General features: G+C 28.3%; 2 protein-coding genes across 3 annotated transcripts in view; one reads left to right on the forward strand and one right to left on the reverse strand.

Moving 5' to 3' along the window:
• LOC117174973 (WD repeat-containing protein 36) overlaps window positions 1-20,574 on the forward strand; it is a 28,327-nt gene extending 7,753 nt beyond the window's left edge. Inside the window, exons 3-4 of the mRNA XM_033364450.1 lie at window positions 8,625-8,893; window positions 19,627-20,574. Of these exons, the coding sequence (XP_033220341.1) occupies window positions 8,625-8,893; window positions 19,627-20,499 (1,142 nt within the window). The 3' untranslated portion in view covers window positions 20,500-20,574. The remainder of the gene's footprint in view (window positions 1-8,624; window positions 8,894-19,626) is intronic.
• A 5,098-nt stretch (window positions 20,575-25,672) lies between these two features.
• The window catches only part of LOC117174377 (vacuolar protein sorting-associated protein 13D), a 277,354-nt gene continuing 276,321 nt past the window's right edge, over window positions 25,673-26,705 (reverse strand). For both annotated transcript variants that reach the window (XM_033363451.1, XM_033363449.1), the window contains one exon: window positions 25,673-26,134. In XM_033363451.1, the coding sequence (XP_033219342.1) occupies window positions 26,033-26,134 (102 nt within the window). In that variant the 3' untranslated portion in view covers window positions 25,673-26,032. The remainder of the gene's footprint in view (window positions 26,135-26,705) is intronic.

The following is a 26,705-nucleotide window of genomic DNA, read 5'->3' on the forward strand; positions in this document are numbered from 1 at the left end:
GAAATAAAAACATGGCCGCGACTTCATAGCAGACGAGTCTTACGTGTCTCACGCGCTTTTGATTGGAAATTTTAACTAAACGACGAATTTTCGGCCGGATAGTATTCGTCCCTTGTAATGTAATGTACTATTAAAGCTGGTTGTTATGCCAAATCAGGAAATGGCCCTGGATTTATTTTTTGACCGGGAATTTTACAAAAAAATTGGAAGAAAAAATCCTTTCAACTTTGATTTTAATTTTTAATTAATTTAAGGAAAGTGACTTGCTCCCTTAGGTTTTAAAGATTTAAAATTATGTATTTTTAATTCACCCTGAATTCAATCGGAAAATCGAAAAATGACAGTGATTTTTTTTTTTGACCGGGAATTTTACAAATATTTAGAAGAAAAATCTGTCCGCGTTTTTTAATTTAATGAATTTTTCAATGAGCAAACAAAACATGAAAGCCTTTGATGTTGAAAATTTTGGATAAAAAACATTTTTATTTGATAAATACATTTTTTAAAATTTATCTGTACTTTAAGTAATAAAAAGTGAACAAAAACGATTTGACACAACTATTTAAAATCAGTTTAAAATTTAAGAATTTTCAGATTTTAGCGTTAAAACTTAAACGGTTTTTTTCATTTAAAATGATTAAATTAGGTCTTTCAAAAAATAATTGACTGAAGATATAAATAATTTTATAGGTTTTGATTTGATTTTAAAAGGTTAATTTTAAGATTTCAAGATTTAAAAACAATTTTTCGGATTAATTTTTTTATTTGTAGAAATTGTCCCAAGATACATGGTTAAATTTCAAATCATTTCTTTATTTTGAAAAAAGGATTCTAAAAGAAAATTGAATCAGAATTAGAAAATTACAAAGAAAAATTATATTATGCTTAATAAATATTTAAACGTATTCAAACAATTCAAAGTTAATTTTAAACTTGTGAAAAACTTCATTTTTTTATGTAGATTGTTAAAGATTTTGAAAAAGGAAGCTGAATTAAAGTTACGAAAGGTTTCAAGATAATGAAAAAAGTTTGTTTAGATTCCTAGAAAAATGTTAAATGATTTCTTACTCACAAGAATTAACTTTGGGATAATATTCTAAACTTAAAAAATTTTCCGTTTAAAATTTTTATTTTTAAGCTTACATTTTTAATTTAAAGAATTTTTAAATGCTTTCTTAAAGACTGGAACAAATCAAAAATAAAAGCCTTCGATGCATTCAAAATTTTCAGATTTCAACGTTAAAACTTAAACGGTTTCAATCTGAAAGTCTTAGTCATTAAACAAATGTGAACCCATTCAATTTGAAAACTTTAATACAAAAAAAGATTAATTATTGAATATTTAGCAATATTTTAATTTTGATTTAAGACACGTAAATTGAAATCAAATATTTAAAAAAAAATTAAAAAATAAATTTTGAAGCCTTTCACAATTCTTGAAAAGAATCTAATTTTTTTGTTTAAAATCTGCGAAAATCTACATTCTCTTTTATATTAGGCTATTATTTCAAGTTTTACATTAAGTTTGAATCTTTTTAAAACTTCTACATATCTCTTAAAAATACTCAAATTTCACCTACAAATAATAAAAGTTTAATTTTTATTTATACATCCAAATTGTGAAGAAATATTATAAAATGTGCAGGATTTTCTGAAAATTGTAAGCAAAAATTTAATTCATTTTAACAGACATTTAGAAGTTCTGAAAAAATTTCCAAAATAATTTTAAATTTAAAACAACTTCTAGATTTCTAAAGATTTAGAAATAAAGTCTTGAAGCTTTTCAAGGATGTTTAAACTATTTAGAAAGAAAATAATTGAATTTCTAATTTAATAAGTGTTTATTTAAAATTTTTCAATTTTTTAATATTTAATGATTCTATCTTAAAATTATATAACTTTGAAATTTTCAAAGTTCATTGTTTGATTTTTTTATTTAGTGCATTAAAAATGATAACCTGGATTTATATTTTTTATATTAAAAAATGTTAATACCTTTAATTTTATACGCGTAAATTATTGAGCATTTGATTACATTTTTTTTATGAAAAATTTTTAAATTTCAATTTTAAAAGTTGAAAAGTTAACAGTTCCACTTTGAGTGCTTTCATTTGTTTTTATTACCTCAAGTGGAAAATTGTTTAGTTTTAGTGTTCCATTTTTTAAATTTCATTGACCGGGAATTTATTTCGTCGATTAAAGCGACCATTCTGTTTTTCAATTAAGTTTGAATTTCTATAAATTTACTCGCTTCTGCCTAATTCAATGGATTTTTCTTTTAATTTTCAAAAGTTTCAATTTAATTGATCCTGAGGATCAATTGATAAAATGGTTAAAAGATTTGAAATACTTTATCGTATTTTTTTTATTCCTTGGCAATTTCAAGAGCTTTAAAAAATGATGGATTCGAAATATTTTAATAAATTTAAAAAGATTTTCAGAATTTTTAAATTTATTTCAGTATGAAAGCTTTCAAAGACTGAAATATTTCAGGGTATTTTTAAAAGATTCAAAAGCATTTTCAAGAGATTTCAACCATTTCGAGGGATTTTCAAGGGTTTTAATAATTTTAGGAGATTTTAATATTTTAATGTATTTCAAAGAATTTTTGACAAGACATGAGGGATTCCGTAGAGTTTCGAAGATTTGAAGAAATTTTTAAATATTTTTACATTCTCATCATTTATGATTGAGAAAGTATTAGAATTGTCGGAAATTTGACATCACAGTTTTTCAACGGATCTCCACGTTTCGAGACCACCTGAATCCGAAAATAGGGTTTTTACGATGGCGTCTGTCTGTCTGTCTGTCCGCCTGTCCGGCCGCCCGTAAACACGGTAACTCTCGAAAAACGGAACTGATCAAATCCATCTTTGGCACACTTTTTTAGGGTCCTAAAAGAAAGGACGAGTTTGTCAACCAGCCATTTTTGATGAAAATTCAAAAACTGAGTGCATTTTGAAAATTTTTGAGACCTCTTTTTTCTGAATTTGAAAATTCTATGTACGCACATTTATAGTATTGAAATGGACAAACAATTTATCCTAATGACTTTTTTCGATAAAAAAAAAATTCTCAGAGTTATAGTATTTTCAAAATTTTGTAAAACAACCGAAATTCAAAATTTTAACCCAAACAACGCACGATATGAAAAAATGTCAGGAGAAGAAAAACATTGCTTTTTAAAATCCCTATAAGACTGTCATGACAAATTTTTGGATTTTCTTAGAAAATCCAAAATTCAAATTTTGATTGCCCAAAAAATAATGAAAAATCAAAAAATTCTATTTTTTGGTCAAACTATGCAGAATACGAAAAAAGATGAATTAACGAAAATTTAACCCCCAAAAAAATATACAAATTAATTAATAATCACTTCTTGATTAGAGGCGTACTTTTTGTTTTATTCGTGAAAAATAACATTGAAAACAAAAACACAAAATAAATAAAAAATTTGTGGAAAAATCCCTCAAGTTAAGAACAAAAGTTGTTCAACTAAAATTGTACTCCTAAAACATATCTAAAAATTTGTTATGAATTACTTGTTGATAAGACGCGTAGTTTTGGTTTTAATCATAAAAATGACATTAAAAATAAAAATGAAAAATTTGTAGAAAATGACGAAAGATACGAAAAGGAATTGATAGACAAAAATTGTTCGCCTAAAAAAGAGATGCAAATTTATCATAATTCATTACATTCTCATCATTTATGATTGATAAAGTATTAGAAGCGGGGAGATTTTTTACAATACATTTGTGATTCGCCCTGAATTCTTATTACTTTATCTTAAATCCTTTTAAATTTTTCTAAATGTACTCACTTCTACCCAATGCTATTAATTTTTCCATGTTTTTTATTTAGTTAATTTACTTGATTGCTTTTTAAATTCAGGTTGCTTTTTTTTATGAATTTCATCTAATCCTTCTAATTTCTTTTAAATTTCTCTAAATTCACTCAAATATTATTGTAATCAATCAAATTTTTTTCGATTCTTAAAAGGGTTCGAATTTATTTGAATTCTTTTGAATTTTTCCTGGATTGTTTTGTAATCATTATTCACTTCTTGTGTTATAAATTGGTAGGGTTTTAAACATTTAAAGAGATTTGAAATTTTTCTTGGAATTCACCCTGAATTGTTTTAAATTCTTTGGAATTTTTTAATTTATATGAATTCTTCTAAATTCTTTGGAAATTTATTAATTTACTTGAATTCTTCTAAATTCACTCAATTCTTCTGAATTCAGTGAATTTTTAAAAGTTTTTATTTAATTGATCTTGAAGTCTATTAAACTCACCTTGATTTCTTAGGCATTTTATCAAACTCTTTGAATTCCCTTGAATTTTTTGTAAGATTATTCCAAAGTTACTGAATTATATTAAGGTTTTTCATATTGTTTTGAATTAATATAATTTTTTTTATTTACGTTGCATTTTTATTAATTTCATTAAATTCGTTTCTTTCATCTTAAATTCCTCTATATTATATCGAGATTTACGGAACTAAATGGAATTTATAAATTTGTTAAAAAAATTTTTCAATTCATTTGAATGTTTTTGAATTGATCGTGGATTGTTTTGTAATCATTATTCACTTCTTGTGTTAGAAATTAGTATAGTTTTAAACATTTGAAGAGATTTGAAATTTTTCTTGGAATTCACCGTTAATTCTTTTAAATTCTTTGGAATTCTCTCGAATTTTTCCAATTTACTTGAATCCGTATAAATTCGCTCAATTCTACTCAATTCAGTGAATTTTTAAAATTTTTTATTTAAATGGCCCTGAAGTTTGTTAAACTCAGCTTGAATTCTTAGGCATTTCATCAAATTCTTTTAATTGCCTTGAATTTTTTCTAAGCTTATTCAAAGTTACTGAATTATATTAAGGTTTTGCATATGGTTTTAAATTCATAGGAATTTTTTTTTATTTTAACTTGCATTTTTATGAATTTCATTGAATTCTTCTCTTTCATCATAAATTCCTCTAAATTCTATCCAATTTTACGGAAATAAATGGGAAAATTTTTTTAAAACATTTTTTCAATTCATTTGAAGTCTTTTGAATTTATCTTGAATTGTTTTGCAATCATTATTCACTTCTTGTGTTAGTAATTAGTAGATTTTTAAATATTTGAAGAGATTTGAAATATTTCGAAATTCGCCCTGAATTGTTCTAAATTCTTTGGAATTCGCTTGTATTTTTTTCAATTTACTTGAATCTTTCTAAATTCACTCAATTCTACTGAATTTAATGATTTTTTTTAATTTTTAAAAGTTTTTATTTAATTGGCCCTGAAGTCTTCTAAACTTACCTTGAATTCTTAGGTATGTCATCAAATTCTTTGAATTGTTTTGAATTTTTGTAAGCTTATTCCAAAGTTACTTACCGGCTATTTGTACCTAAATTTTGGTATAAATAGTCCACGGCCTAATTAAAAATAAAACATCGATTTTCGCAGATTTCGAAAAAAATGTATAAAAGCTTTTTAAGAATTATGAATGGCTGTAAAAGAATAAAAACATTTTTTTAAGATTTCCAGAAAAATTGAAAATGACTTTTTATTTTGAAGAAATAATTTTAAGAGAATATTTAAAAAGTTTTTCAAAATTGTAAAAAATATTTTCCATTTTCCACGATTCAAAAAAAAAAAGAAAAAAAATTTGGAAGAATTCGAATCATTATAAAAGATATTTAGAAGTTCTGAAAATATTTCAAAAATAATTGAAATTTAAAAAAAATGTAAAACAAGCATGTACATGTTTCAAGATTTTTAAATAAAATGTTGAAGCTTTCTAAGGAGTTTAAAACTATTTAAAATTAAAATAATTTAACTTTTAATTTATGAAGTGTTCAGTTTATAACAAAAATTGAATCGTTCAATTTTTAATATATCTAGCTTAAAATTGCTTAAAATGGCCGTGAAAAAAAGAAAATTTGTCTATGTAATTGAAATGGTCACACTGTTTTCATTTAATAAATTAATTTGTCGATAAATCACTATTCATTACAGGTCTATACCCATTTTTGAATTAGCTTGAATTCTTTGAAATATTTCAGGGTATTTATAAAGGTTCCGAGAAATTGTTAATAGATTTCAATAATTTTAAGGAAATTTTAAGATTTTTGGATATTTTTAAAACTTCTAAGACATTTTAAGGAGCTTTTGAACTCAAAGTATTTTAGGGAATTCTAAGAGATTCCAAGGATTTTTTTCATTAATTTCATGAATTTGAAGTGATTTTAAAGCTTTTGAAATATTCTAGGATAAAGAATTTTCTAGAATTTCTGAAGATATGGAACGATTTTGCAGGACGTATGAGGTTTTCAAATATTTAAAAAGATTTCACGTTATTTTATAAGATTTCCGAAGATTTTAATGATTTTAAGGGATTTTAAAATACATTTTCCATGATTTCAGAAAATATGATCATAGAAATTTCACGGAATTTTATCATATTTTAGTGGATTTTATAGAATTTATTCATGAGAAATGAGGTATTATGTAGGGGTTTAAAGATTCGGCATAAAATGATAAAATGATTAAAGGATTTGAAATATTTTAATGTATTTTTCCAAATCAATTGGAATTTCCAAAAACTTTACAAAATTTTAAAGGAGTTTGAAGAATTTTAAATAATTCAGTTTGTTTTAAAATATCACAAAGAAATTTTTTACTTATTTCAGTCATTTAAGGGGAATTAAAAGGATTTGAAATACTTTAAGGTATTTTAAAAGATTTTCAGGTGTTTTCAAGAGCTTTCAAAAGATATCAAAGGATTCGAAATATTTTCGGAAATTTTAAAAGATTCCTAGAAATGTTTAAATTTATTTCAGTAGTTTGAAGGCTTTCAAAGACTGGAATATTTTAGAGTATTTAAAAAGATTGAAAGGCATTGTAAAGAGATTTAAACAATTCCAAGGGATTTTCAAGGGTTTTGATAATTTTAAGGAATTTTAATATTTTAATGGATTTCAAATTTTTTCACACGATATGAGGGCTTTCGTAAGGTTTCGAAGATTTGAAAACATTTTCAAATATTTTTTGCAGTTTATTTTGAATTCGCCCTGCATTCTTATTAATTTATCATAAATCTTTTTAAAATCTCTTGAATTCTTCTAAATTCACACAATTCAATTAATTTTTCTATATTTTTTAATTGTTTTTAATTCACTTTTTTTGGTTTTTAAATTCAGCTTGATTTTTTATGAATTTCATCTAATTCTTCTATTTTTTTAGATTTCTTTGTATTCACTAAATGTTTATTGTAATCAATCCAATTTTCTTCTATTCTTAAAATTGTTCCAATTCATTTGCATTCATTTGAATTTATCTTGAATTGTTTTGTAATCATTATTCACTTTTGTGTTAGAATTTAGTAGGATTTCAAAGATTTGAAGAGATTTTAATTTTGTTTGTAATTCACCGTTAATTCTTTTTAATTCTTTGGAATTCTCTTGAATCTTTTTTAATTTACTTGAATTCTTCTGAATTTGCTCAATTCTACTGAATTCAGAGATTTTTTTAAATTTCAAAGTTTTTATTTAAATGGTCCTGAAGTCTGTTCAACTCAGCTTGAATTCTTAGAAATTTCATGAAATTCTTCTAATTCCCTTGAATTTTTCTAAGTTTATTTCAAACTTTCTGAATTATATTAAGGTTTTTCATATTGTTTGAAATTCATATGATTTTTTTTTAAATTTTCCTTGAATTTTTATGAATTTCTTTTAATTCTTCTCTTTAATCTTAAATTCCTCTAAATTATATCCAGTTGTACGGAAATAAATGAAATTAAAGTGTTTTCAATTTATTTGAATTCTTTTGAATTTATCTTGAATTGTTTTGTAATCATTATTCATTTCTTGTATTAGAAATTAGTAGGGTTTTAAACATTTGAAGATATTTGCAATTTTTCTTGGAATTCGCCCTGAATTGTTTCAAATTCTTCAGAATTCCTCTTTGAATTCCCTTGAATTTTTGTAAGCTTATTCCAAAGTTACTGAATTATATTAAGGTTTTTCGTATTGTTTTAAATTCGTAGGATTTTTTTTTAATTTACCTTGCATTTTTATGAATTTCATTGAATTCTTCTCTTTCATCTTAAATTCCTCTAAATTCTATACAGTTTTACGGAAATAAATGGAATTAAACAATTTTTTCAATTCATTTGAATTCCTTTGAATTTATCTTGAATTGTTTTGTAATCGTTATTCACTTTTCCTGTTAGAAATTAATACGGCTTTAAACATTTGAAGAGATTTGAAAGTTTTCTTGGAATTCACCCTGAATTCTTTCAAATTCTTTGGAATTCTCTTGAATTTTTTGTAAGCTTATTTCAAAGTTACTGAATTGTATTAAGGTTTTAAATTCATATGTTTTTTTAAATTTTAACTTGCATTTTTATGAATTCCATTGAATTCTGCTCTTTCATCTTAAATTCCTCTAAATTAGATTCAGTTTTAAGGAAATAAAAGAAATTTAACAATAACAAAATTTCAGTTTGTTCGAATTCTTTCGAAATTAGAATTGTTCCGAAATCTTATAAATTTATCCTGAATTAGTTAACCTTTGAGCGCGAAAAAAAGGTACCCTATGATCCTTACCAAAAGTACCCTGTTTTTTTAGAACCGAGGACGCAGATAACGTTGAACGAACCTGTCGAATTTTTGCGAACACACAGAGACAACTCTCTTATCGCTCTAGCTTTGCAGGATTTCAGCGTAGTCTTGGTAGATTTGGATACCAGACGATTGGTTCGTAAATTCGAAGGTCATACAAATGTCTTGACTGATGCGACCTTCAGTCCTGACGCAAGGTGGCTGGTCACAGCATCAAGGGACTGTACAATACGTACTTGGGACGTTCCTTCTGCCCATCTAATAGATATTTTCCAGGTAATTTTTAGATCAAATACTTTTTCACTTTTTCAAATGAAGGTATCACATTAGTCACTTTTCTTTCAATAAAGTAACCTATGGTTTAATCAAGTATTAAATTCAAATCTATTCCTATTTCTCAATTCTTTTCAAATATTTCAGATTATTTTTAAATATTCCGAGAAATTTTTAATAGATTTCAATAATTTGAAGATTTTTTTTTGTTTTTATTTAAAATATTTTAGGGAATTTTAAAAGATTCCAAGGAATTTGGTATTAATTGCCACTTTCAAAAGATTTAGAAAATTTCAAAGCATTTCAAAAGATTTTTTTATGGATTTTACGGGACTTAAAAAGATTTCAAGGATTTAAAAAAATTATTTTTACTAATTTGAAGGGATTGCAAAGCGTTTGAAATATTTTAGGACAAAGAGTTTATCAGAATTTCGGAATTTCACCCTGAATTTAAGGGATTTTAAAACTTTTAATGTATTTTAATATCTTTTTCAGGATTTCAGGAATTTTTAATTGATTTCAATAATTTGAAGAGATTCTCAAGAGTTAACAATATTTTAGAATAAAGAATGTTTCAGAATTTCGGAAGATATGGAACGATTTTATGGGGCCTATAAGGTTTTGATATATTTTAAAAGATTTCATGTTATTTTATAAGAATTACAAGGATTTAAATGATTTGAAGCGATTTTAAAACAAGGTTTTTTTAAAATTTTTCTGAATTTTAAGAAATAGCACCAGGTTTCCTCGAATTTCACGGCATTTCATAACATTTTAGTGGATTTTAAAGAATCAATTCAAGAAAAGTTGATTATTCCGTTAGGTTTTAAAGATTTGAAATTATATTTTTTTAATTCACTCTGAATTCTTATAATTTTATCCTGATTTCTTTTAAATTCTTTGGAATATTTTTATATTTTGTAATTCACGTGAATTTTTCTAAATTTTATTACTTGTTAAAAGTTAAACTCTTTTCTTAAAAACTTTTTTTGTTAAAGGTGAATATGCCATTACCTTAGTTAAAAAATCATCTGTTTAGCTTAAAATTAATTTTTATTTACTCAAAATTTAAGTATTTCATTTTTGTTTGAAAAATGATCTTTTTTAGTTAAAAAAATCGTCTTTTTTGGTTAACAATTCATCTTAATGTTTTAAAATTCAATTATTCCAGTTGAAATTATTTAAAAATTCATCACTTTGTTTGAAAATGTAACCATTTGAAAAAAAATTATAACTATTCAATTTTTGGTTAAAATTGATATTTTTTAGTACAAAAATTCAACTATTTGGTTGAAAATTCATGTGTTTTGTTTAAAAATCGTTTTTTTATAGAAAATTTTTTTTCTGTTTGGAAAATTCATTTTTATGTTTGAAAATTCAAGTATTCCAATTAAATGTTTATAATTTTATTTGTAAATTTATCTTTTTGGTTGAAAAGTTAAAAATTCCATTCATGGCTAGAAACGGATCTTTTTCAGCTCTAAATCCAACTATTTGGTTGAAAATTGATATTTTTTAGTTAAAAATTTAACAATATCTTTAAAAATCGATGTATTTTGTTGAAAACTCTTATTTTTTTAGGGGAAAATTAATCTTCTTTTTTGAAAATTCATGCTTTTATTTGGAAAATTAAAATATTTGGATGTTCAGCGCGTTTTTTAAAATTGCATCCTTTTGGTTTTATATTTATTTATTGCAGTTAAAGATTCATAATTTTAATTTAAAATTACTCACTTTGGTTGAAAATTTGCTTTTTCTGGTTTAAAATTTAACTACTTTATGGAAAGTTAATTTATTTTGTTTAAAAATCTTTTTTTCAAATTAATCTTCTTTTTTTAAATTTTATCTTTTTCTTTGAAAATTCAAGTATTCCAATCAGTTATTCATAATTTTATTTGTAAATTTATCGTTTGGTTGAAAATTTAATTAATCCAGTTTAATATCCCATAATTTTAGTAGAAAATTAATATTTTTCATTTGAAATTAATCTATTTCAGTTAAAGATTCATCATTATAGTGCAAATCAATGAAAATTTATCGCTTGGATTGAAAATTGAACTAATTTGTTGAAAATGGTTTTTTTTTAAAATGTTTTTAAACTGAAAATTAAGCAGTTCCATTTATGGTTAAAAACGAATCTTTTTTAGTTTTAAATTGAACTAATTTGTTGAAAATTGTTCTTTTTTAATTAAAAATTCAACCATTTCTTTAAAAACTCATGTATTTGGTTGAACAGTCGTGTTTTTTGTAGAAAATTAATCTTCTTATTTGAAAATTCATCCTTTTTTTTTGTTGAAAATAAAATTACTTGGTTGGAAGTTTAACTCTTTTGTTAAAATATCATCTTTTTCGTTTAAAATATATCTATTGCAGTTGAAGATTTATAATTGTAATTGAAAATTCGTCAGTTTGATTGAAAATTTGTTTTTTCTGGTGGAAAATGAATTATTATGATTGAAAATTTAAGTATTCCATTTATTGTTAAACATTTGTTTATTTTAGTTTAAAATTCAACTATTTCGTCGAAAATTGATTCATTTTGTTTAAAAATTGTTTTTTTTTTTAAATTAATCTTCTTTTTTAAAAATTAATCTTTTTCGTTGAAAATTCAAGTATTGCAATCACTTATTCATAATTTTATTTGTAAACTTATCTTTTTGGTTACAAATTTAACTAATCCAGTTTAATATTCAATATTTTTAGTAGAAAATTCATATTTTTCGTTTATAATCCAGCTATTTCAGTTAAAGATTTATTATTATAGTGCAAAATAATGAAAACTGATCGGTTTAATTGAAAATTTGACTATTTTTAAACCGAAAATTTAATCGGGACTTCCGGTTTGGGCGGGTATCGGAGAGCGCGTGTCGAGACAAGCGGAGTGAAGTTTAAGCGAAAAAACAGCAATTTGTGATCGGGCAGGATCATTCGTCGAAATTACTAGTAGGCAGTTAGGGAAAGTGTACTCGTGAATGTTATCTCAATAGGGAACGCAGTGAAAAATTTGGAAAGTTTTTAGAAGTATTCGGGTATCCAGTGTGTTGTAGAGGTTAGGAAGCAAATTGTCTTAGACAAACATTAAGTGCCGGGGGCCACAGGGGGCAGCAGAGTGCAGTCTGCGTAATAGAAAATGGACATTGTCCCGCGGGAAATTTTTGAATCGAAAATGGCAGAACCGCAAAACGTTACATCAGGAGTAATAGTAGCCAACAAGAACAACGGCGATGTAGAGCTGCGGCAACAGGAAAATGAAAATGCAGGACCCGACGAAGAGGAAAAAGACGCGCATCTAGGGGATAAAAAGAAGCCAAGAGGGTGACCGAAAAAATACTTTGCAATCAAGGCGGGGAACAAGAAAAGTGCAAAGATGATGGAGGAGTTCCTAGAAAAGCAAAAGGGGCCAGAACCAACGACAGGGGAAAATCCAAAAGAGCAGGACCCTTTCAAAAAAAGAGAGGTGTCAGTTAGCTCACCAGTAGCGGAAAGAAAGCAGAGTGCCAACAAAAAAACGGGGAAAAGGGGAGTGACGGGGATTCGCAAAAGCATACAAGTGGACTGAAGAAAGATTAAGTGAAGCTGAGGAGTCGTATTTAGAAATCATGATAGAAAGGAAAATGGCGAGGTGGTGGGAAAAAAAGATCGAACCGCAACTGGAGGATTTAAAGAAGAGGCTTAAGAATTTGAAGGACATGAGAAGAGTGGATCTAGAACTAATACAGGCGGAACGAGTAATCCAAATCGTAGAACAGGGATGGAGGAAATTGGCAGATGTTTCAGTAAGACTAACAAGGAGAGTGGAGAGTGCGGTCGAGAAGTCAGTGGGAAGTGATGAAAAAAAAGAGTAAGGACAATTGTGAAGGAAAAAGTGTGAATCAGAGGGAAACAAGCAATATATCCGCACAAGTGGAGCAAGAGAAGGGGCATAATCAGGGAGAGCAGAGTGGGAAAATTTCAAATAGAAGAAAGACTGATGGGGTCGGGGATGAACAAATGCCCGATTTTCTTCGAGATGGAGAGCTGATTTGGGAAAAGGAAGAACTGGGTCATTGTGAGAGGCTTCAGGTCTCGAGGAAAACTCCTGGACAAGGAGATCAGCAGCACCATCGAAGATATCACAGGAGTAAGAATGCTGATACAGAAAATGAAGGGCATTGCAGGAGGAACTTTAATAAAACTTAAGACGTGGGACAACAACAGGAGCCTTATGGCTAATAAGCATAAATTGAGGGGAACCAGGATCAAGGTGGAAGATGATTTTACAGAAAGGGAAAAGCAGAGTCAGGATTGGATCGAAAGTCAGATCAGAGAGGTCAGGGGTAGGGGGCTAGAAGCTAGTACAAGCTACATGTGATGGAGAATAGAAAATACCGAATTTGTGTGGAATGAAGAAAAGAAGGAGATAGAAACTTGGTTTTTTCGAGGAAGACGAATGAGCCATTAGAGGAGTTATGTGAAACATTGCAGGAGGAAGGAAGATCAAAGGTGTTTGGGATTTTTTGGAGAGATTCGACATAATAATAACTTTGGAGACATGGATAGAGGCAGGCAGAGAAAAATACTTAATCGAAGGACTGTACAGAGGCTACGTGTGGAAGACTAAGGAGGCGGTAAGAATAAAAAAGAAAGGTAGGGCGAAGGGGGGCCAATTAGTAGGCATAAGAAAGAGTATGAGTGAGAAAATTGGAATAAACGAATGGTCATATGGCTTGAATATAAGTCGAAATTTTTTATATATAAGAAATAATATTGTTACATTATACAACAACGAGGGCTGTGAAAAAATTGGTAATGAATTAAAAAAAGTAGTAGGGGATTTGCCAGCTAAAGGGGAGCGGGTAATTATAACAGGGGATTGGAATGCAAGAATAGGATCTGAACAAGGAGTAGAAGAATTTGATGTAAACGAACCAGCGAGAAGTTATTGTAAAGAGAGGAAGTCCGAGGATAGTACGGTAAATAGTGAGGGTAAAAAGCTTTTGAAATTCTGTGAAGAACTAGGATTAAGAGTAGTAAATGGGAGAGTAAGGGGAGATAAAAAAGAGGAATGGACGCACGTTGGAGAGGACGGAGGTTCGGTAATAGACTATATAATAGAAGCGGAAACAGAAGTAGAAGGGTATGTCAAAGAAATGGAGATAATAGCACGTACGGAGTCCGACCATCTACCAATAACGTTTAAAATGAGTGGGGATGTAAGGGAACCTTGCAGGGGGGAGAGGAAAGGGAAAAACAAAAGGAGGGAGAACACGGAATTTGTTGAAAAATTAATATGGGAGTGCGAAAAGGCGGAAGAGTTTAAAGAATAAATGAAAAGATTATGGGAAGAGAGAAAAGAGCTAGAGGGGGAGGTATGGGAGAGTAGAAGGGATAGGTTCAAGGTAAATATTAAGAAAGCATCTGAGATGGCAGGAATGACGAAAAAATACAGAGTTGGGAACAGTAATGCAGGTATGGAAAAAAAGAAAGGAAATAGGGCCGAAGATGAGATAGGCAGGTTAAAGAAACGGGTTTGGGGGATTTTTAAGAAATTTATAAAGTGGAAAAGGTCTAAAGAAAGAGAAGAATGGCGGAAAGAACGTAAGAACCTAGAGAAGCTTATTGCCAAGGAAAGGAAAATAAATGGGCAAAAATAAGATACAGTAGTAATATGGGGCAGTTCTGGAAAGCAATAGGTAAGTTTAGACCAAGAAGGAGAGGGAAGAGAAAGGGAGGGGAAGTTGGGAAGAAGAAATGGAAAAAAACATTTTCAGCAACTACTTGGAGGGGGCAAGGAAGAAATCGAAGAGGGGAAGGATAAACCGCAATTGGGGGGGGGGGGGAGCCAACAAGAACACAGGGGGGAGAAAGAATGAAGATGGATAAGGATGAGGAGGAATTAAACGAGGATATCTTCAGGGAGGAATTAGTGAAAGTAATAACAAATTTGAAAAGGAGAAAAGCAGCAGGGGAAGACGGATTGATGGCAGAGCTTATAAAAGGATTACCAGCAGTTTGGTTAATAGAGATGCAGGAAATACTGAATGGGTTTTGGAAGGAAGGAAAAGTTGGAAATGGGTGGGGAAAAGCTGGAATATACCCCATACATAAGGGTGGGGAAGAAGAGGATACAGGAAATTACAGAGGAGTTTCTCTATTAGACATAGGCTATAAAATATTAGCAACCATCATGGATAGAAGATTGAGGGCTCGGCTGGAAAAGAAGGGATTAATAAGAGAAAGCCAAGCGGGATTTAGGGAGGGAAGGTCAACGAGAGATCACGTATTCGTACTAAATTCTATTATCAATAATAAACTTAAGAGAGAAGGAGGAAAGCTGTATGGGATTTTCGTTGACTTTCAGAAAGCTTTCGATACAGTAGACAGAAATATTCTCATCGGAAAACTGAAGAAAATTGGGATTAGAGGCCGAATGTTAGGAATGTTGGAGATGTACGCGAAAAGGGTTAATGAGGTAATAACTGGTCAGGGAATAACAGAGAGCTTCTCTACAAGAGGGGTTAGGCAAGGGTGTCCTCTCAGGTCAATCCTATTCAAAATTTTTGTGAATTACATCGAAGAGGATTGGGGAAGAAGAAATATAGGAGGGACAGTGATGGGAAATGAGAAAATATTTGGGTTAAAATTTGCGGATGATTTGGCATTTGTGTCAGACGCAGTAGAAGGTTTAGCAGAAATGATTAGAAGTTTGGAAAGATATGTAAATGGAAATAAGCTAGAGATAAATGTAAAGAAGACTAAAATAATGATTTTTAGGAAGGGGGGACGAAAACAAAGGGAGAATATTGGACAATTAAGGGAAAAGAAGTGGAAGAAGTAGAAGTAGAAGCGGGTCTCGATAGTCTGGGGAAAAGATTGTATATACTGGATACACTGGCTAAGGCGGGGGGGGGGGGGGGGGGGGGGGGGGGGGGGGGGGGCTCTACGGAGTAAAAATTTGTATTTGTATTCAGCTAGAATTTAAGTGTTAATATTTTCCATGTAAAATTATCAAGGGGAATTCATGTAAACTGTTGGGTATTGTCACTGAGGTGGACACAGAAAAATTGTAAAAGCTTGTAAAAGTATACAATGGAGACAATAAATCAATATCAATTGAAAATTTAATCATTTCATTTATGGTTAAAAACGGATTTTAATATTTCGTCCAAAATTCATGTATTTTGTTAAAACATTATTTTTTTGGTAGTAAATTAATCTTCTTGTTTGAAAATTCATGCTTTTTCGTTGAAAAAAATACTTAAGTAGTAGTTAAACTCTTCTGCTAAAATATCATCTTTTAGTTTGAAATTGATCTATTACAGTTGAAGATTTATAATTTGAATTGAAAATTCATCAGTTTGGTTGAAATTTTTTTTTTTTTTTAGTTCAAAATTCAACTATTTTGTGGAAAATTAATTTATTTTGTTTAAAAACCGTTTTTTTTTGTTTTGTTTAAATTTATCTTCTTTTTTGAAAATTAATCTTTTTCGTTGAAAATTCAAGTATTCCAATCAGTTATTCATAATTTTATATGCAAATTTATCTTTTTGGTTGAAAATTGAACTAATCCAGTTTAATCCGTAATTTTAGTTTAAAATTCATATTTTTCATTTAAAATTCATCTCTTTCAGTTAAAGATTCATCATTTATGGTTAAAAGTGGATCTTTTTTAGTTTTAAATTTAACTATTTGGTTGAAAATTTTACTTTTTTAGTTAAAAAAGAACTATTTCTTGAAAAATTCATGTACTTAGTTGAAAAGTCGTTTTTTTGTAGAAAATTAATTTTCTTGTTTGAAAATTCATCTTTTTGATTGGAAAGTAAAACTACTTGGTTGGAAGTTAAACTCTTTTGTTAAAATATTATTTTTTCTTTTAAAATTGATCTATTGCAGTTGACGATTTATAATTATAATTGAAAATTCGTCAGTTTGGTTGCAAATTTGCTTTTTTTAGTTCAAAATTGAACTATTTTGTGGAAAATTCATTTATTTTGATTAAAAATCATTTTTTATATCGAACATAATTACACATCGCGCTTCGCGCTCGGATATTTATTCTTTGCATTTGGAATGCTTGAAAAAAACCTTATCAAAAAGATCTCTTTTAGATGGCAGTATTTACATGCGTCTTCATATTCTGAATTGTCTACTTAATTAAGTATAGTCAAAGGTTAAGTTTCTCAAAGCTCTGTAGGATTTGAGGTACACATTCTCATCGTGACACTCGCGCTGCGCGCTCGTTTTCCGACAGACATTTGTAAACAGGTTTTGTTGGATTTTTTTCTCGTAACTTTCGTCGTGTTTCCACACATTTTTTTTTATTTTATTTTTTTTCAACGTTATTTTTCACGAATAAAACAAAAAGTACGCGTCCCATCAAGAAGTGATTCTTAACGAAGTTGTAGATATTTTTTTATATCATACATAGTTTGAGCACAACATTATTTTTTTATTGTTCCTTATTTTTTGTGCAATAAAAATTTGAATTTTCGATTGTTTAATTATATTTAAAAAGTTGTTATGAAAATTTTGTAGGCCTTTTAAAAAGCATCGTTTGTCTTCTCTCTACTTTTTTCCAACCGTGCGTTGTTTAATTAAAAATTTTAATTATCGATTGATTTTTTAAGTTGTGTAAATGCTATAACTCAAATAATTTTTTATCGTAAAAAAGCTCTAGATGTACTACCAACAGTAATACATCGAATTTTTGAATCTAAAAAGAATTCTCAAAATTTTTTAAAAGCTCTGACTTTTTGAATTACTATCCTAAATGGCTTTTTAACGAATTCGTTCTTTCTTCTATTACCAACAAAAATTGTGCAACAGTTCGATTTGATCCGTTCATTTTTTTCGAGATTTTTTTTGCATTCTATATTGGCTTTAGATATTAATTTTCGATGTTCCGCATACTACTTTCGAGAAATATAAAGAAAATGACTAGTCCTATTGAAAAATGGTTAAGTGAAAATTTGTAGGATTTTTCAAAAAATAATATTTCTCGTTAACACTTTTTCCTATTTTGCGTTATTTGGTTCGAAATCTAAATTTTGTAGTGTTAAATTTAGAATAATTGTCATATTTTATCAATCATAAATTATGAGAATGTAATAAATTATAATAAATTTGTATTTCTTTTTTAGGCGAACAACTTGTGTCTATCAATTCGTTTTCGTACCTTTCGTCGTTTTCTACAAATTTTTCATTTTTATTTCTAATGTCATTGTTATGATTAAAACCTAAAACTACGCGTCTTTTCAAAAAGTAATTTATAACACATTTTTAGATATGTTTTAGGCGTGCAATTTTAGTTGAATAATTTTTGTTCTTAACTTGAGTGGTTTTTCCACAAATTTTTTTATTTATTGGATGTTTTTATTTTCAATGTTATTTTTTACGAATAAAACAAGAAGTACGCCTCTAATCAAGAAGTGATTATTAACTAATTTGTATATTCGGGGGGGGGGGGGGGGGGGGGGGGGGTAAATTTTCGTTAATTCATCTTTTTTCGTATTCTGCATAGTCTGACCACAAAATGAAATTTTTTGATTTTTCATTATTTTTTGCAAAATCAAAATTTGAATTTTGGATTTTCTAAAATAATCCAAAAATTTATCATGACAGTCTTATAGGGATTTTAAAAAGCAATGTTTTTCTTCTCTTGACATTTTTTCATATTTTGCGTTGTTTGGGTTAAAATTTTGAATTTCGGTTGTTTTACAAAATTTTGAACATACTATAACTCTGAGAATATTCTTTTAATCGAAAAAAGTCATTAGGATAAATTGTTTGTCTATTTCAATACTATAAACGTAAGTACATAGAATTTTCAAATTCAGAAAAAAGCGGTTTCAAAAATTTCCAAAATGCGCTCACTTTTTGAATTTGTATCAAAAATTGCTGGTTAACGAACTCGTCCTTTCTTTTAGGACCTTAAAAAAGTGTGCCAAAGATGGATTTGATCCGTTCATTTTTTCGAGAGTTATCGTGTTTACGCACGGCCGGACGGACAGACAGACGCCATCTTAAAAACCTGATTTTCGGATACAGGTGGTCTCAAAACGTGGAGATCCGTTAAAAAACTGTGATGTTAAATTTCCGACAATTCTAATACTTTCTCAATCATACATGATGAGAATGTATAAAAATTAATCTTATTTTTCGAAAATTAATATTTTTCCTTGAAAATTCAAGTATTCCTATCAGTTATTCATGATTTTATATGCAAATTTATCTTTTTGAAAACTCCTTGTTTGGAAGTTAAATTCTTTTGTTAAAGCATCATCTTTTTGGTTTAAAATTTATCTATTGCGGTAGAAGATTTATAATATTAATTGAAAATTCATCAGTTCCTTTGAACATGTAATTTTACTGGCAGAAAATTAATTATTTTAATTTGTACGTTTAATCTTCTTTAGTTCGAAATTCAACTATTTTGTGTTTTGGAGAAAAATTCAAGAAATCTATTGTTATGTTTTCAGTATTACTTAATTTTCAATAACAATAAAAATATAATATAACATAATTTAATAATATAATTCAGTAATCGAACATTTTAATTGAATTCTTAAAAACTGAAAAAAAACATTATTTTTCATAAACTTGTGAAACTTTATACATATTCCGAGTTTATTATTATTTTTTTAAATGTAAAATATTTGAATGACACCGTACCAGGATTTGAGTAGACACTCTGTTAAAGAAGGACGTACATTTTCGTTTATTCTGAATTTAATGTCTGAAATTTGCATTATTTCCAGGTGCCGAAAGCCTGCATTAGTCTGGATTTTGCCCCGACCAGTCAGTTTCTCGCGACGACGCATGTTGACAATCTGGGTATCTATTTGTGGGTGAATCGCACGCTCTTCAGCCACGTTTCGCTCAAATCGATTCGTCCCGACGCACCAATACCTGTCGTATCGCTACCAGGATCTGACGCGGATCGTGCCGAAGACTCTTCTAAAGAGGAAGAGGAGGAAGAGGAGGAGGAGGAGGAGGAAGAATATAAATCGCCGGATCAACTCAGTGAAGATTTGATCACTACCTCTTCTCTCGCGAATTCGAGATGGCAGAATTTGTTGGACATCGACATCGTGAAGAAGAGGAACAAACCGAAGGAAGCGCCGAAAGCGCCGGAAGCCGCTCCCTTCTTTTTGCCCACAATTCCCTCTCTCGAGCCGCAATTCGATTTCTCTGGCGTGAAAATTGCCGAAGGTGCAAGTAAATTCGAGATGCACGCGGATTTCCAGAATCTGAGTGTTTTTTCGAAAATGTTGCTCGTTTCAATCCATACTAACGATTTCTCGGAAGCGATTGAGAAATTAAAATCCCTGGGACCGAGTGCGATCGATTTTGAAGTCCAATCTCTCTCTCACGATGCAAATTGTTCTGTGGAATTGATGTTGCAGTATATGAAGATGATTCGGAGTATGCTCGAGAGTAATAAGGATTTTGAACTTGCGCAGGCTTATTTGGCGATATTCTTGAAAACGCATGGCAAAGCGATTACGGAGGAGAAGAGACTGGGTGATTATATGGAAGAACTGCAAGCGATACAGAAGGAAACTTGGACGAAGTTGAGCGACAAGTTGTTTTACATACTTAGTGTGGTACAACATTTGAAGAAATCGTAAGAAACTGAGAATTTGTTTGCAAGTTGTATATATGTTAATATTAAAATCAATTTTTAATAAAAATGACTTTACTCTTATATTTTCAAACAATTTATTTTTAGAAAATAATTACGTAATACTCTCTGGTTTAGTATATTATTCAGAATTTTTTTGAATTCTTTTGAAATGTTTGAACTAACTTGAAATCTTCGACATTCCTTGAATTTCCTCAATTCTACGAAATCGATGAATATTCTGAATTCCCTGAAAATCTTGAATTCCTGGATTTTTTTTCATTGTTTGAATGTCGTAGAAATTCAACCGAATTCAATGAATTTTACTTAAGTCATGAATAAAATTATGAACTTTTGATTGGAATACTTAAATTTGTAACGAAAAAGTTGAATTTTTAAAAAAGATGAATAAAATTTTCTATATATGAAAAAAACGTTTGTTAAACAAAATAAATGAATTTTTCACAATATAGTTCAATTTTGAACTAAAAAATATCAGTTTTCAATCAAAAATGGAATTGTTAAATTTTCAGTTGAGAAAAAAAATGGAATATTAAACTCAAATAGTTAAATTTTCAACTAAAAAGATAAATTTAGAAATAAAATTGTGAAAAATTGATTGAAATACTTCAATTTACAACGGAAAATAAGATTAATTTTCTGTTTAAAAAAAAAACGATTTTTAAACAATGTAAATGAATTTTCAACCAACTACTTGAACTTTTGAACTAAAAAATATCGATTATAACCAAAAATGAAATAGTTATAGTTCTTTTTAAATAAATACATTTTCAAATAAAGTAATAAATTTTCCACTTATTTCAAATGGAACATTTGAATTTTAAAACAAAAAGATGAATGTTCAACCAAAAAATTAATTTTAATAAAAAAAGCAATTTCTTAACTTTTTAACTAAGGTAATGGAATATTCAACTGGAATAATTACATTTTCAGTTGAAAAATAATACGAAAAAACAATTATCAACAAAATAGTTAAAGTTTCAACTATAATAATTAAATTCTCAGTAAAAAATGAACTTTTAGCCACGGAAAAGACGAATTTTTAAGAAAAAAGCTCAGTTTTCAACCAAATAAAAATGATGCACCTTTAACAAAAAAAGTTTTCAAGCAGTGTTTAACTTTCAATAAAGTAATTAAATTTAAAAGAATTCAAGTGAATTGCAAAATCTAAAAATATTCCAAAGAATTGAAAAGAAATCAGGATCACGGTGGCCGTTTTAATCGATGGAATACATTCCCGTTTTTTTCCCGGTTCGCAAACATTTTTCACGGCCAATGAAATTTAAAAAATGGAACACGAAAGCTAACAAATTTTCCACTTGAGGCAATAAAAACTGAGCTGCAAATGACAGCACTCAAAGTGGAACTGTTAATTATATAATTTTGAGGAATTTTAAGCTAGAAACATTAAATATTGAAAAATTAAAAAAATTTTAACTGAACCTTTCTTAAATTAGAAATTCATTTGTTTTCTTTTGAAATAGTTTAAAAATCCTTGGAAAGCTTCAAAATTTTATTTCAAAATCATGAGAAATCTAAAAATTGTTTTAAATTTGTTTTCAATTTAAAATTATTTTGGAAATTTTTTCAGAACTTCTAAATATCTGTAAAAATTAATTGATTTTTTTCTACAATTTTCAGAAAATCCTGAAAATTTTAAAACACTTCTTTACAATTTGGATATATAAGTAGCAATTGAACATTTATTATTTTTAGGCGAAATTTGAGTAATTTTAAGAGATATGTAGAAGTTTTGAAAAGATTCAAACGTAAAGCTTGAAATGATAGCCTAAAATAAAACAAAGTTTCGATTTTTCAAAGATTTAAACTAAATTTTCAAAAAAGATTCTGGAAGATTTTAAGAAAACTTTCAAAAATTCACATGATAATTTTTAATCTCTCTAAAACTCCTAAATATCTCTTAAAATTACTCAAATTTTTTCTACAAATGTTCATTTGTAAATTATACATTAAAATTTAAAAATTTCACTTAAAAATTACGCATTTTTCAAATAAAACAATAAAAATTGTGACTTTCAAAGTTTAAAGGCTCTTCAAAATTTAAACGATTCCAGGCTCTCTGTGGAAAACAATTCAGTTAAAGATTCTTTACTTTTAAATATTTGATTTCAATTTACTTGTCTTTTCAATGGAAAATTTTTAAAGTAAAAAGTTTTTGAATTATGCATTGTCAGTTGAATAATAGCATAATTGAAAAACATAACAATTCAACTAATTATTTAAAAACTGTTAAAATCGAACGTGGACAGATTTTTATTCTACAACTTTGTAAAATTCCCGGTAAAAAAAAAATTCACTGTCATTTCCCGGTTTTACCCGGTCTCGAAAAATTCCCGGTCGAGCGGCCACCCTGAGTAAATCAAAGAATTCAGATAATTTAGGAAATTTTTATGATTGAAGGTATTCGAATGACTTCAAAATAATGTTAAAAATTCAAAGAATTTAGATGAATTCCAGTAATTTAGAAAAATTCAAAAGATTTCTTTTTGATTTTCTTAACTTTCGTTAATTCCCTAAATTATCTGAGATTATTTAAAAATCCTTGATTTCTCTAAATTCGCAGGAATGCCTTGAATTCGCTGAATTCATTTAATTATTCTGAATTATCTTAAATCCCTCCGGATTTTCTGAATTTTTGACGTCCTTAAAATTGAGGGAATTCAAGGAATTGCGTAAAATCAAAATATTTAGGGAATTCAGGAAAGTGAAGGAGTTCTAAGGACTTGAAAATAATACTACGAATTTAGACGAATTCAAGAAATTCAAGGAATTTAAAAGAATTCGAGGAATTTGACCAATTTCGAGATTCTTTTCAATTTTTCTTTACACTTTCTTGAAATCTTCTAAATTTTGTAAATTTTCTTCAAATCTCTGAAATTCTCTAAAAATTCTTGATTTTTCTGAACTCCCTGGAATCCTGGATTTTTTTTTAACTTCACCGAATTCCTTGATTTTTTTTGGAGCTCTTGAACTTGAAAATAATTGAATGAATTCAAGGAATTTATATAATTCTAGGAAATCCTTCAATTCTTTGAATTCGCTGAAATCTTAGTTTTTTCTAAATTCGCAGGTATCCTTGATATCTCTGAATACCCTACAATCCTTAAATTTTATGAATTCCTTGAATATTATAAATTCACTGAAAACCTGAAAATGTCGGTATATCTGAAATTATATGTATATTTTTTTTGCATTCGCTGAATGCCTTTAATTCCTCTGAATTATTTCGAATTTCTCCGAATTTTAGGCATTTTTTTAAGTCCTTGATATTCAGGAAATTTCGTGAATTTAAGAAATTGCATAAAATCAAGAAATATAGATAACTTACGGAATTCAGGAATTACGGAATCCAAATGTTAATAATTCAGACGAATTCAAGGAAAGTAGAATAATTAAGAAGATTTAGAGATTCTTTTTAATTGTTTAAACTTCTTTGAAATCTTCTACATTTTCTGAATTCCTTCAATTTCCTGAATTCTTTGAAATTCTCTGAAAATCCTATATTCCTATATTTCTCTGGAGTCCTTGAATTTTCTGAATTACTCGAATATTGTGAATTCATTGAAGTTCTGAAAATATAAGAACTCCTGAAATCCTTGAATTCCTAGAATTAGCGGATATCCTTGATGTAGCTGTATTTCTTCTGAATTATATTGAATTCTTCCAAATTCTTTGCAATTTTTAATTTCTTGAAATTTAGGGAATTCAGAAAATTGAAGGAATTCCGGACTACGAATTTAAGGAATTTAAAAGAATTCATGGAATTTGGAAGAATTCGAGGAATTTAAAAGAAATTAAGGAATTTATCAGAACTCCGAATATTTTGAGATTCTTTTTTGATTTTTTAACTTCCTTGAAATCTTCTCAATTTTGTGAATTTTGGGATTTCCTCGAATTCCCTAAATTTTTCGAAGTCCCTGAAATTCTCTAAAAATCTTTAATTTCTCCAAACTCGCGAAAATCCTTGATTTATCTGGAACCTTTGAATTGTTTGAATTCGCTGCAATCCTTGAAATCCATTAATTCCCTGGAATCTTTGAATTTTCTGGATTTTTTTTTTAATTTCTCCGAATTACTTGATTTATTTTCGAGTTCTTGAAATTCAGACAATTGAGATTGCATTCAGATAGTTAAGAGAATTCCAAGGAATTACAAATAATTGAATGAATTTGAAGAATTTAGTTAAATTCAAGGAATTTAGATAATTTCTTGAATTCCTGAAATTCTTTGAATTTGCTGAAATCCTTGATTTTTCTGGAATTTTCTTAATTTCTGAATCCTAAATATTTGACTTTGTTCAATTCGTTGTTCAATTCGCTGCATTCTAAGAATTTTTTCATTGCATCCAATTATTTTGAAATCCCCGAATTCCCCTAAATTTGTTGCATTATTTTTTGATGTCCTTGAAGTTCAGATAATTGGAAAAAAGACTTGTTGATTCAATGGAAAACCTGTAGGAGTTTATAATTGGGTAACATTAAATTTCATTAAAGTTCACACGTCTCTTATAATGTTAAAAAAATTTATTTTCAGAGAATAATTTCACTTATAATATTAATTTCCCGGTCATAATTCAACAGTTCAAGTCCTTGAATAACTCTTCATTTACACAATTATACAAACTAGTGCTTTGTGCAATACAAAAAAGTTTTCGAAACACACAAATGGAAGAGTCAAAAATAATCTCTTAGGATACATTATAAATATCTTTGCAAACGAAAAAAAACATTGAAAATTGTACTTTTTTTTTAGATTTGACGCACCAATTTTAATAATTAACGAGTTTAAAGGAACCTTGGTCGGCCAAATAATGCGTTTTCTTTTTCCAGCAAAGATACCCATTTTTTAATGATAGAGGATCACAATTATTTTCACTCCATTAAGGTGGCGTTGCCTACACAATTTGTACAAAAATCTCTTCTTCTTAAGCATATGTACATTTTCTTGGTAAACAAATTCATTTTACGTAAATAAATCTTACTAAAATAATATGACAATGTGCTTTACAAAATAAATTATTCTTTCCTAGATTTAATATTCTTAAATATATATATTAGAAGAAGAAAATAAATAGTGCGTCTACTTTAACATACTTAAAGCATTACGAAATAAAACTACGTTTTCAACAGCAGCGCAGATTTTTTTTTTTTTTTGATTCCGCATAATCTTCATCATGTCTCGAATTCATCTAAGAATTCACTTAATCTAGTACGTTTCAAACGGTAGATTAACAACTATTTTACAGCTAAATGTGTTTTGAGACGTGATTTTTTTGTTTTGTTAATTCGTGACCTTTTAACCCTTCAAGTCTGGTAGTTGATAACAATCTACATTTGTAACGAATCAGTCTTATAACAATGTAACGCCAAGATTAAGGCATTGTCGAGTCGACTTGTAAGGAAGGACAGGGGATCAACATCTACACTTAAATTTAAAACGGCCGGTAAATAAAGGGTAACAAAGTAGAAAAACTTTCGACTAAAGTGCTCATTTTCTCTTTACGTATAGCTCTGGATGTCGTCCAGCATGTTGTCTGATGACATCAGAGTCAAACTGCGCTCTTCATGCATTCCTTTGGCATAGTTGATTTGTTGGGAAACCTAAAACAATTTCACCCATCACTAATAATTGTAGTTGATATTAGTATTTCTTTGGCTAGTTTTAGAGGTATATATACTTTTAGAATATTTGTTTAGTTTTTTGGGGTTTTGCAGACGCGGGCAGAAACACTTATAATTTCGGTCGGGTGATCGCGCGTTTAGAGTTCTTACATTCCCGAGAATTTAAAAGAATTTAAGAATTTATGATTTTTAACAATATTTTTATTGTTCAGGTTATATCAACAGTTGAATGTAAATTATTTTCCAACCCAGACATATTCAGGAATTACAGTGTTTCATATGAAAATTTTCAAATCTATTAATTTATTTCAAACACAAACAAAAAGTTTTTTTTACTTTAAAAGATAACTCTTTAACAAAATACTGGAATTTTTAACAAAATATTTGAATTTTTAACATAATAGTTGAATATTCAACCTAAAAAGACAAATTTCCAACGAAAAAGTATCATACGAGGGTAGTTCAAGAAGTCCTTAGAATGACCAACATATGGCGCGCGAATCGCTCCAAATCATCTGTTTTCAGTCAGCACCACTCCCGACTAGATATA

The sequence above is a fragment of the Belonocnema kinseyi genome, chromosome 6 (assembly GCF_010883055.1).
Source record: "Belonocnema kinseyi isolate 2016_QV_RU_SX_M_011 chromosome 6, B_treatae_v1, whole genome shotgun sequence".
Taxonomy (NCBI): Eukaryota; Metazoa; Arthropoda; class Insecta; order Hymenoptera; family Cynipidae; genus Belonocnema; species Belonocnema kinseyi.